We start from the raw sequence: 12,448 nt of genomic DNA, 5'->3' as shown, positions 1-12,448 counted from the left end.
TGAACAAAATGGTTAACAACGTCTAGTTTTTGACTTGTTTTTGACTTGTTTTGGACCAAAAAGATTTGGTTTTTGACCAAAAAGGTATTTATGAATGGGAATAAATATGTGTTCCGTCGGTATTAAACACTCTCTATAAAACCGGTGTGAGTCTGGATGAGTGATAATTACCCATCCAGACTCACACCGGTTTTAAACAGAGTGTTATAATACCTTCAGAACACTCATTTATTCCCTTAGTAGTAACTGTGTTTTTGTATACATGTACATGTTGTAATATATTTTGGATTTGTCATGTTTTGTGCATTTTAAATTATTGTATGTATACATATTTTTAATTGTACAATGGGAAATCAATTTTCATGTAAATTTGAGCATGACAATAAAGAAATCTTATCTAATCTAATCTATCTAATCTAATTTGAAATTGGAAGATGATATGAACAAGCTTTCAGCGATGTTAGTCTCTGCGTATGTTGAAATAAAGTTACAAAAACATTATCGGTAACGTCATGAGATGTTCGGGCGCCCTCTAGCGGCAGGTTAAACTAGAATGGCAAAGCCGCTATGGCTCGCTGTTGAAGGCAGGAAGGGAAGCTGAAGGTAGGGTTGGGGATGGGCATGATGGGAGAGGATCAGGATTCGGGATGATGTGCTAAGGTGTAGGGGTAAGTTTTGAAATGCCAACATAAAAAGTCAGCAAATGTCCTAATAAATACATGTGTACATGGGTTAGCCGTCATGCATTATGGGGAAGTTTTCCATTGTTAGGGTAATAAGGACCCAGTTGTGCAGCCCTCACAGCATCTTCGGTCACTATGTATAACCATGGGAGAACTCTTGTGTAGTCCCCACAAAGAATGGGTATACATGTACATGTAGAAACACCACCATCACCAACCTTATCCCACACCCACCCCACCCAAACTCCTATCCATATCTCTCCCACCCTCCCTTACCCCAACCCCCTACCACCACCCACCCCATTCTCCCCCTACCCATACCGACCCATACATCCCCACCCACCCCAACCCAACTGCAATCCCTACCCCACCCCAACCCAACTACATTCCCTATGTCCTGCCCCTCCCCACCCTTCCCTATCCGAACCCCTACACCCACAAACCCCATCCTCCCCTACCCGTCCCTACCCACCCCCTATACATCCCCACCCCACCCAAACCCCTCCAACCCCTATCGCCCAACCCGTCCCACCCCACCCTCCCCTACCCATCCCCACCCACCCCTACACATCCCCACCCACCCACCCAAATCCCTACTCCAACCCCTACTTCCTTAGACGCAATGGTTTAAGTCAAAGAATACACTTGCAAGTGTGGATTCTTAATTAAGGAATTTACCCGGCGCTTTGCACCTTGTGAATTCTTAAATTACGAATGCACACTTTCTCGTGTATTCTCCTTAACGTACATGTTATAATACCGGTATATACATGTACATGTACATATTATACCGGTATGTACATGTACATGTAACAATTAAAAACTTTAACATTTTCTTGAATTAAAATAACAGCGTTGCTGTTGAAACCCCTCAGCCAGAGTCAAGTTATCATCCGGAAACCATTAACCTTCAACTCAACATGGTGACTTTGACCTTTGACCCCAGAACCAGTCCCAACATGTCTGTACCAATGGGAAACCCCCTACAGAAGTTAGACACCAAAATGTCATTTCTAACTCAAGTTACCATCCAGAACTATTTACCCTTAACTCACCACGGTGACCTTGAACTTTGACCTTTTGACCCCAAAGCCAATCCCAACTTGCCTACTCCCAAGGACAACCCCCTACCAAAGTTAGACAGCAAAATCTCATTTCTACATGTGTAACTCAAGTTATCATCCAAAAACCATTTACCTTCAACTCAGCACGGTGACCTTGAACTTTGACCTTTTGACCCCAAAACCAATCCCAACTTGCCTACTCCCAAGGGTAACCCCCTACCAAAGTTAGACTCCAAAATCTTGTTTCTAACTCAAGTTATCATCCAAAAACCATTTACCTTGAACTCGCCACGGTGACCCTGACCTTTGACCTTTTGACTCCAAAACCAATCCCAACTTGCCTACTCCCAAGGGCAACCCCCTACCAAAGTAAGACAACAAAATCTCATTTCTAAGTCAAGTTATCATCCGGAAACCATTTACCTTGAACTCACCACGGTGACCCTGACCTTTGACCTTTTGACCCCAAACCAATCCCAACTTGTCTACTCCCAAGGGCAACCCCCTACCAAAGTTAGAGGAACAAAATCTCATTTCTAACTCAAGTTATCATCCGGAAACCATTTACCTTTAACTCACCACGGTGACCTTGGCCTTTGACCTTTTGACCTCAAAACCAATCCCAAATTGCCTACTTGTAAGGGCAACCCCCTACCGAAGTTACAATCCCAAACAACATTTGTAACTCAAGTTATCATCCGGAAACTAAGCTGCCCGGACGGACGTTCCAGCCAGACGGAATTGTGGGGTGATAGCATTGTGTTCCCATTATCCCTTTTTCTACAGATTCCCTTCTGGGGTGATGTTTTTCTATTGTGAAAATAATGGGGTGATGTGTCCTGAAAGGAACATCACCCCACAAGGGGGGTATGGTCAGAACGGACATCCGGACGGACGGACGCCCTAGGAGATGACAATACCCTTCGAGCCTCTCGGCTGAGGGGTAAAAACTCCTCAATAAAATTATAAAATGTACTGTCATAAAATGAACCTAATTGGAAGTTATAGAGATGATGCATGTACATGTAAACTGCATTTCCTTTTTTATTTTAACCAAATTAGCTAGAACCAAAAATTTCAACATAGTAATTTGTATGCGGACGGCCGGCCGGACGTGTCGGCCGGACGGAATTGTGGGGTGATGGCACTGTGTTCCCTTTAGCCCTTTTGCTAAAGATTCTCTTCTGGGGTGATGTTTTTCTATTTTAAAAATAGTGGGGTGATGTTTCTTTCAGGTCACCCCACGAGCTTCGCAGCTCACCAAAAATGTCAAAACCGCATTTTCAGTTGATGTGTGTGGCGAAATTTGCAGTAATCGCTTCAAAATCAATATATATGATGACCTTAATGCAGATAAGACCTGTGCATGAAAAAAATGATGACGTCATCAGACCGGAAGTTACAATGAAAAGACATTTAAACCTTAAAAATTGCCAAAAAATCAACAGTGAGAGATATAATCAATATGTGGCTATATATTGAACAGTTAACATAGCTCTTGAGCTTTCTGGTAATGACGTCACAGTGACGTCATCAAGTATACAAATACAACATGGTTTACCGAGAAATAGTGAAAACTAATGACCCCGAGGTGTTGGATGATTCGCCTCGGGAGATACCGGTAGTCCCAATCATTCAACACCGAGGAGTCATTAGTTTTCACTATTTCACCGCAAAAACACGTTGTACTTGTTTTAATATACCTCATAAATATTCATCAGGCAGCTGCGGTACTTCATTCCTCCATTCCACCATGTTTTTGATTGTGCAGTATTTGGATAAAGTGAGACATTATTTTAATTTAATTAAGGAGACATACAGAATTGAAAGTTAAGTTTGTGTCATTTAATAACTTAAACATTCATGCAAAACACTTGCATTTATTATTATTGTATAAATTTTCCATCAAGTTCCTCCTCGGGTAAAATCGCAAAGCGAGCACCACCGGTCGCCATTTTTTATGTATGCTGTAATAGACTGGCACATGCAACTGTCCTCACTGGTGTTCTTCAGGGTACGCACGTAAAGCACATGCCCTGTTGGTAAAGAGATAACACAGTACTGGAACAAATCTAAGGCTGCGACCCAGGTGTGTGATAGTACCTCCCTGGTTTTTGCACGTCACGCGCGCGTACAAAGACGCGGGGTGATAGTAAAAACTTTCACACGGTTGAATAGCTAGAATGGCCCAATGAAATGCCATGGTTGCCTGATGAATATTTATGAGGTATAGTAATATCATATTACAAACAAATAAAGATTTCTAGATTTAATCTTTGAAAATCAAAACAAAATCAACTGATAGAGATTTGTTTGTTTTTTATGGCAACCGATACAATTGACCCATCGCGGAAGAATCGCGTTAGAATCGCGTCAACGCAGCTTGTGAAATATTGTCCAATTACACCATATACAAATGGTGCAGAATGCGCAAATTCTGAGACGAACAAAACTTAGCGTACAACATTCCATAGCGTTGTCTAAGGGGCGTGGTTAACTCGCAAACGGCGATAGGTCAATATTGCAGGATCTTCATTTTTGGTATTAAGTGCAAAATCACATGACCCTTCCGGTCTAAACCTGAAGTGCCTTATAATTTGAAATTGGCAAAAGATGTGTGAACTTGCTTTCAATGATGTGAATTTCTGCCTAGGCTGCACTTTACAAAAATATTACAGGTGACATCATACAATGTTAGAGTGTCCTCTAGCGGCATATTGACAAAGTCAAACATGCATTTAATTTGATGTGCATGCCGAAGTATTCAATAGCCCACACCATGTGGTTGTTCCTACAACCTCTATTGTATTTTTGTATTTGTTGACTATTCTCCTATGCAAATTCATTTCAAGAACTGTTTGTCCACATGAAAACCTTTATCAACCTGAATTTGAATACATGAGTACACAACGTACTGAAGATGTGATTATTCATTATGACGTCATTATGACGTCATCGTGGGTCACGTGACATCACGTTAAAGATTAACAGATTTAATCTTTTAAAATCAATATAAAATCAACTGTCAGAGACCTGAACTTACCTTTTGCAGGAATTGATAGAATAATTCAGGATCTTTATATTATCTCGCGCATGCAAAATCACGTGGCCCTTCCTTCTGGTCCAAACCGGAAGTGCCTTATAATTTGAAAGTGGAAAAAGATGTGTACTTGCTTTCAACGATACTGGTTGCTGGCAAGTGACTGGCAAGTAACTTTACAAAACAATTACCGATGATGTCATAAAATATTACAGTGCCCTCCAGTGTTGGAGGTCTCGACCTAGTCTCGAGACCATTTTTTTCAGGTCTAGACGATTTTGAGGTCTCGGAATGTTGTGGTTTCGGTCTCGACTCCAAGTGTCTCGGTCCTGGACAAGGGTCTCGGATCAAGACCTTGACGAGACCTGTTGAATATTCCAGAGTGTTTGAAGACAATTATTTGATTAACCGCTGATGGAGTCAACACTGTTTCACCAGGGTAAATCATAACGCATAGTGCATGTCAAAAGAATTTCCGCATGGAGAGCACGCTTATCGCTAGCATATCGCCGCTCAGTTAGTAAGTAGCATGGACTGTTTGTCAAAATCCGTTAACAAACTGTGTGTCGTGACGTCAATCACGTGTGTGCAAAAATACATTGCGCACGGTGGATGTGTGTAGTCACTGCATGTAAACATCCATGCAGGAACGTTCTCGCTCGTAGTATAACGTGGTGTAACGTTAAATATTTCAGAAATTATTTTGAGTTGACGTTTAATCATTATAAAGTGCTGTCTTGTCAAATTAGAAATTATGTCAAGCAACTCGTTAAACCTAAAATTTGCTTTTAAGGAGCACACATCAGAGATGCCACAGGGTCTGCTCGAAAAAAAAAGGAACTTGGTCTGCTTGAAAAAAAAAACAGAACGGCTGCTTGAAAAAAAACGGAACTTTTTTGTACGTGTGCAAAAGCCACTCCGTGTCCAACACAAAGTCCACATTGTCATCTTTATCTTGTAGCCAAGCCAAGTTCTGTTTATTTTTTAATTTTGCTTCTATGGCCTTTAAAGCTGTCGGTTCATTCAATCACTTTGACTTTTTCCATATTCCTAATATTTATTCTGCCTACCCGAATTTTCAACGTAATATTCGACACAAAACGTGCACGATTCCACAACACGCTGTCGGTGTACACGATCCTTGCACTACGCGATGCGCTTAACGAAAACATGGTTGGTACCCGCATTTTTTGTATTCACATATATCACTGCGATCAGAAACCACCGATAGCTGAAATGATAGACTTGATTTCCAGGCTGAATGCTACGTTTGCTTAGCACACAACACGCCCGCACGCGGTGAAGCACGCGCGAGGCGCTGTTGTATATCGCGTGCAAGTACGTTGGCCGCTTGTATCGCATGCAGGCTCCGCAACAACATACACAAAGACTGTTTTTAAGACTACTTCAACGAACAACGTTGTGCCATGCGTGCGCAAAATGTACTAAATCGAGGTAAAAATCATCGCATTTCCACAGTTTTCTTTTCTTTTTCTGGTTAATTTGACGGCCGGAAAAACCGGAATTTTGTGAGATTTTTTTTTAAAACCGGAATTCCGGTTAATACCGGAAAAGTGGCATCTCTGATACATAGATTGTGGACAAAACATCAGATAAAAGAAAGCACTCGGCTACCTGCAGATTTTGTTTCAGTCAGAAGCGTATTACCAACCAGGCAGGGACGAGTTCAGCCTTCATCGGGCTCGTAAGTCGTGTCCACAAAGTAAAGTACGTACCTACCGCCTTATGTAAATTATTTATATAATATTACCTCAAAAATAATTGAACCAACATTTCCGTCAATTTGAATTAACATTAAACAAGGGAAAACCTTACAGATGTAGAGCCAGGATGAGGTATGTCACCGTGTGTAGCTGGGCTGAGGGCCAAGTTCGCCATGTTGAAATTTTTCTTACATGTTGTTTGACAATTTACAAGTTCAGTTATGTTGAAGTTGATGAAACAAAGTATAATTGCTGTGACTATTAACCCTTACTCTCTGAGGGTAGTTTACTGCATGTCAGTTGGTTATGCCAATGCCCTCCAGCTGCAGTTTATTGGCAGATAGTTTGTCTTAACAGTGAAGGCTCCAATTGGCAGGAGTTGGAGGCCCTGGAGGGTGCCTGATACTGACCAGCTGGGGGCACTCACTTTGTTATCAGAGGACTCTCATTGTTCTCTGTGGCATGTATTGGAGTGCCTGTCCAGTTACCCTTGAAATGACATGGCAGATATTGGAGGGCCGTGCAAAAAACATATGCCATTTTCTTAAGGCACATAATGGCATGCGTTGGAGGGTCCAGTTGGGTAAGGGTTAATAGTTATTTTCATGTTAAAAACTACCTGTATGAATTAGTCAAACCATAAGAATATCAAACCATTAAAAAATCTTGCCAAAATGTACCCGGCTATTTTTTAAAGGCATGGTACAGCATTAGTTGTTATTTATTTCAAGTTTTTAAGAGTTTTGGTATTAAATTTGCATTGATATGTGCACACGTTTGTACACAACTTGCTACTTATTGTGTGTGTGTTTTTTAAATGACATCTCGGTCTCGGACTATGAGGTCTCGGTCTCGGTCTTTGAGGTCTTGATTCCAACACTGGAGCCCTCTAGCGGCAGATTGAAAAATGATTAAAATGAAAAATCTGTTGATGTGTGTGACGAAGATGCAGTAATCGCTTTAAAATTAATATATACCGGTATGAGGACCATAATAAAGACAACACCTGTGGGAATATAATCCCGATATAATCCCGATTCTGCATCAAACACAGTTCACATAGCTCGCGAGCTTGCTTGTAATGACGTCACTATGATGTCACCAAGTATCAGATTTCAAGCAACCAAAGATTTATAGATTTAATCTTTGAAAATCAATATAATATCAAATGTGAGAGATCTGATTTTGCTTTATACGGGAATTGATAGCATACAAATATTGAGTGGATCAGTGTGGAATGGGAGGACTATTATCGCAAGGTAAAATCTGGACTTTTTCATTTCACAAGGCGAAGCCGAGTGAACAGGAAAAGCCCAGATTTTACCGAGCGATAATGTTCCTCCAATTTCATAATTTAAAGCCACTCAATATTTGTTTTATATAACTGACATATAGATCCTTGTCATTTGATATATTTGAACTTTTATTTCAATAAAAAATTATTTCAATACAAAGTTAGTTATGACAATCAATACAATATTGCCGGGTCTTCATTTTTGGTATTAAGTGCAAGATCACATGACCCTTCCTTTCGGTAGAAACCGAAAGTGCCTTATAATTTGAAATTGGCAAAAGATGTATACTTGCTTTCAATGTTGAAAGTCCAAGTTGAAAGTCCAAGTGTGGACAGTAGTCACATTTGACCATTTTTCATTTTAACCTCCTCTCGGTAAAACCTTCCCCAAAAAAAGTCCAGTGCGGACACGGCTTTAGTTCTTCTAGAGCAAATAGCCCTGCACTACAATCTCATCCTAACTACAGCACTGGCCAGGATTAGGCAAAATGGTGTTATGAACAAATATTGCATTGAGACAATAACATTACATAATTTACCTTTGTTTATCGCTAAATCTGATACAGGGGAAACGTTCTTCAAAGTCAGAGCGTACATCATCAAAGTCAGTATCTGTTAAAGAGATTAAAAAAAAAAATTAAAATGTAGACCACATGTACCCGATTGTGGTACACGGAGATAAACTCAAATCTAATTTTAAAAGAATTGTCTAGAAACTGAAGTGACATGTATTGTAATTGCGGAAAATTACACACAAAAAAGTATTATGCAGGCATTACTTGACAGGCTTACACTGTTCATACAAATATCTGATACCATGCACTTAGAAATCACGACATAATTATGGAGAGATCAGTCAAGAAATCGAGAGTGAATTATTTGGTTTTAGTTAATAAGCCATGCTATAATACATGCTTGTATATAACTTGAATTGACAGGACAATTTTTCAAGCAAATTTGGGGACTAAAATTTGGGGTTCCTGTAGCTACTTTTGTTTTATTTTATAAGATCATTCGCCTACTTTTCAAAAGTTTAAAATTTCAAATTTTTGTATATCTTTGGCATACATGCAGTAATAATTTCTTATGAAATTTGCATACTAAAATCTGTTCAAACTACCGGTACGCTCTTGACTTATAAAAAGGTTTAATCATTATAACATGTTTGTATTTAGGCAATGCAATTTATTTTTCAGTATTGAAATTAGTTAGTTGAAACCTACTTGACACTTTAAGAGAACTTTCTTTTGAGACAGAAAGAACCAATGTTTCTTGCATTTGATTCTTGCATTTGTTTCATTTGACACTGTTTTTTTTCGCAGTTGTCTGACCATGCTCAAATGCCTAGAAACACATTGTCGAATGGTTTTAACATTTTGCTCTGATCGTTTCCTCACCAAATACTCAATTTGTTTAGCTGATTCAGAGTACATGCTCAGAAACAGCTCTTGCATTCGTTAACCTTTTGGAACAGATTTTGTTTTTGTTAAGATTTTTATTCTTTTTTTGGCTTTTTCGCTAATTTGCGAAAAAGCCTTTGTTTTTGTTCTGATATTTTTTTGGCTTTTCCGCATAGTTGCGGAAAAGCCTTTCTTTTTGTGCTGGCTTTTTTTGGCTTTATCGCATAGTTGTGGAAAAGCCTTTCTTTTTGTTCTGATTTTTGTTTCTTCTTCTTCTTCTTCTTCTTGTTTTTTTTCCATGGCAAATCCCATAGACGTTGTACACATCTTTTCTCAACGCCACTTTTGGCATTAATCTTTGTCGTACATCATTTAAAGTCAGCATAGGCATAGTCCTTATAGCATAGTTGTGTCCGGCAGAGTGACGTCATCATGACGTCATCATGGGCCACGTGACGTCACGTTAAAGATTAACAGATTTAATCTTTGAAAATCAGTATAAAATCAACCTTGAGAGACCCGAACTTGACGTTTGCGTGAATTGATATAATAATCCAGGGTCTTTACTTTATCTCGTGCACGTAATGTCACGTGACCCTTCCTTCCGGACCAAACTGGAAGTGGCTTATTAATTAAAACTAGAAAAAGATATGAAGTTGCTTTACACGCTGTTAGCCTGTGGTTAGGTTGTAGTTCACAAAAAATGTACAGGTGACTTCATAAAATGTTAGAGCGCAAATGTTTAAAATGAATTTTGAGTTGATGTCTGTGGCGAAGTTTGCGGTAATCGCTTTAAAATGAGGGTATATAATGACCTTAATGCAAACAACACCTGTGCGCGAAAAAAACAATGATGACATCATCAGACCGGAAGTTAGAATGAACAAACCTCCTTTTCTTTGAAAATTCCTAAAAAATCTACCCTGATAGTAATATTCTTGAATTTTGTTTCAAAACACACTCTAAGGGTAGGTCTAAAACTTTGCTAGGTTTGGTGGCAAAAAGTGTACTTGGACATGCCCTGCAGCATGCTTAAAATTCAGGTTGACCGCACCTCCGCTTTAAACATCGTATAGCACATACATGCACAATGTATATTACGTCCCTTCATTCTCGCCAAAAGAGGGCGCTGCATAATTTTAACGGTTGCGTTTATATGCCTGTGGTTGTACCACAGACGTACATACAATCACATGCTGTGGGTTGTACGCAGGCTAGGCAAGGCAGAGTAAACGAGCGGCACAGAGCCTGATCTTGCACAGGAAATTTCTCTTTTTGCGTTGCCAAAACACCTTCACGTGGCGATTTGTTTTATCCAGTTCACCAGGCATTAAGAACATTCTGCCAAGTTATAAAACAAGGACAATTAAAAAAAATGTTGTGCCTTTCGGTACTTTTAATGAGTGTAATAAATATTAACGATTTCCAAAACTTGCAAATTTTCCCTCATCGCACCTGCTAAAAGGTAAGGTAGCGTCTATATTTTAACATAAATTTTTAATGGTGTTCTGCCCATGAAAGTTCCATTGTCTGGTTCCCATTCTACAGATGGAAATGCAAAATGACGTCGAAGGACGATATTAATTCCAGTGTGAAATCGTTTAAAACTTTTACGCGATCAAAATACGCACGGCGCGTTAAAAAAAAAAAAACAACGGCACACCGTGTAAAGTGAATGGCGCCCCCATTCGCCAAGTTAATGTGGTGTAATTCAGAACGATGACCATTCAGGTATTGACACTGACACTAGTTATCATACATGTAAATATCCTTACCATTTCTGGTATTCATTTTAATTGTTGACTTGTTTTGGAAATAAAACAAATTACAATATAAAGCATGTGCATACCTTTGTTTTGTTTTGTTTGATTAATAGAAAATTCTTACTTAGCAGTCAGTCTTGACAAATGTGCATATTTTAAAGTCCTATATCAACAGAACTATAAGTTTGATTGGGTTGAAACTCAGTATACATAGGTAGACCGGGATGTGTTTTAGGTAAATATTGAGGTGACATCATCGTGCGAATTTATATGCATAATTTTTAAAGTTTTGGACCTTTAAGCCATATCTCACAAACGCAACATGAAAAATTCAAAATTCTTTTTGTATTTGATTTGTAAGGTAAAAGGTATATGTGCACAAATTTTTGAAAAATGTGTGACGTCATCATGACGTCATCAAAAATGTGATTTTTGAAAACACATGTAAGGGAAAGTCCGATTGTCTTGAAACTTAGTGGATAGCTAGATAATGGTACTAGTATGCAAAATTCGAAAGGATGTCACCATGATGTCATCGGTTGATTTTTTGTTGTTGATTTTTTGTACTATTTATAATGTCATTCCGCTCCAAAATTGAACACTTTCTTTCACCTGAATTGACTTCAAAATTGGTACAAACCAAGTTTACAATGCGAAAATGTGCATTGACAAGTGCTGTCAAGATAAAGTCATCGTAGGGCATGTGACGTCATCATAAAGGGCCACTTTTCAAAGTCTCATATTGAGAAAACTCAATCCCAATGGGTCAAAATTCCGTATGAACATAGTCCGATACATCTGATTTAACATAGATATTTCTTCGATGATAATATATCTCAAAGACGCTACATGCTAAATTAAAAAATTCTTGTACCGTATACTTTGAAATGTTGTCCATGCATAGTCAGGGACGTGTTGTTGATTTTAAAAAAATAATAATCCGGAAAAGCCCCATATTCTGTTGCAAACAGACATAGATCTCTAGTTGTTGTTTTTTTTGGCTGTTTCGGCAACCGGCCGAAACAGCCTTTGTTTTCGTTAAAGTTTTTGAGTGCCCGACCACTGTCTAGAATTGTTCTCAGAAATCTTTTTTGTTTGGGTCTTTCTTTCTTTCTTTTCTTTTCCGGACAATACTTCTCCGCAATTTTCTCCTAGACGGTGTATGGTATGAACTTGTAACTTTCAATATTTATCGACCCTCATCCCGAGTCGTGCATATTACTCTGACGACACGATGACGTCATCAAGTGTCAAATTACAAGCGATTTTTGGCCAAAATTTGATAAGTTCCCTCAATTATAACTCACGAACAAAATGAACGATCACGTTCATACTTTGTGATCTGATGGACAATACCTAGATGAACATTTTTGATTTTTGGATCTCAGTCTCATAACAAACCAGTAGATTTTGGGGATACATCGGTGTCTCAAGACTCTTTGTTTCTTCTTGCCCGGAACCCGGGATCATTTCCCCTCCT

The 12,448-nt window shown here is 39.0% G+C and overlaps 1 protein-coding gene across 2 annotated transcripts in view; it reads right to left on the bottom strand.

The window, feature by feature from the left end:
• Positions 1 to 8,031: 8,031 nt before the first annotated feature.
• LOC119728246 (terminal uridylyltransferase 4-like) overlaps positions 8,032 to 12,448 on the bottom strand; it is a 58,325-nt gene continuing 53,908 nt past the window's right edge. The window contains exon 6 of one of the 2 annotated variants that reach the window (XM_038200402.1): positions 8,032 to 8,417. In XM_038200402.1, coding sequence (XP_038056330.1) covers positions 8,341 to 8,417 — 77 coding nt within the window. In that variant the 3' untranslated portion in view covers positions 8,032 to 8,340. The remainder of the gene's footprint in view (positions 8,418 to 12,448) is intronic. The other variant, XM_038200401.1, reaches the window with a different exon arrangement.

The sequence above is a fragment of the Patiria miniata genome, unplaced genomic scaffold (genome assembly GCF_015706575.1).
Source record: "Patiria miniata isolate m_02_andy unplaced genomic scaffold, ASM1570657v1 HiC_scaffold_20, whole genome shotgun sequence".
Classification (NCBI taxonomy): domain Eukaryota; kingdom Metazoa; phylum Echinodermata; class Asteroidea; order Valvatida; family Asterinidae; genus Patiria; species Patiria miniata.
This window is presented reverse-complemented; position numbering and strand designations above follow the sequence as displayed.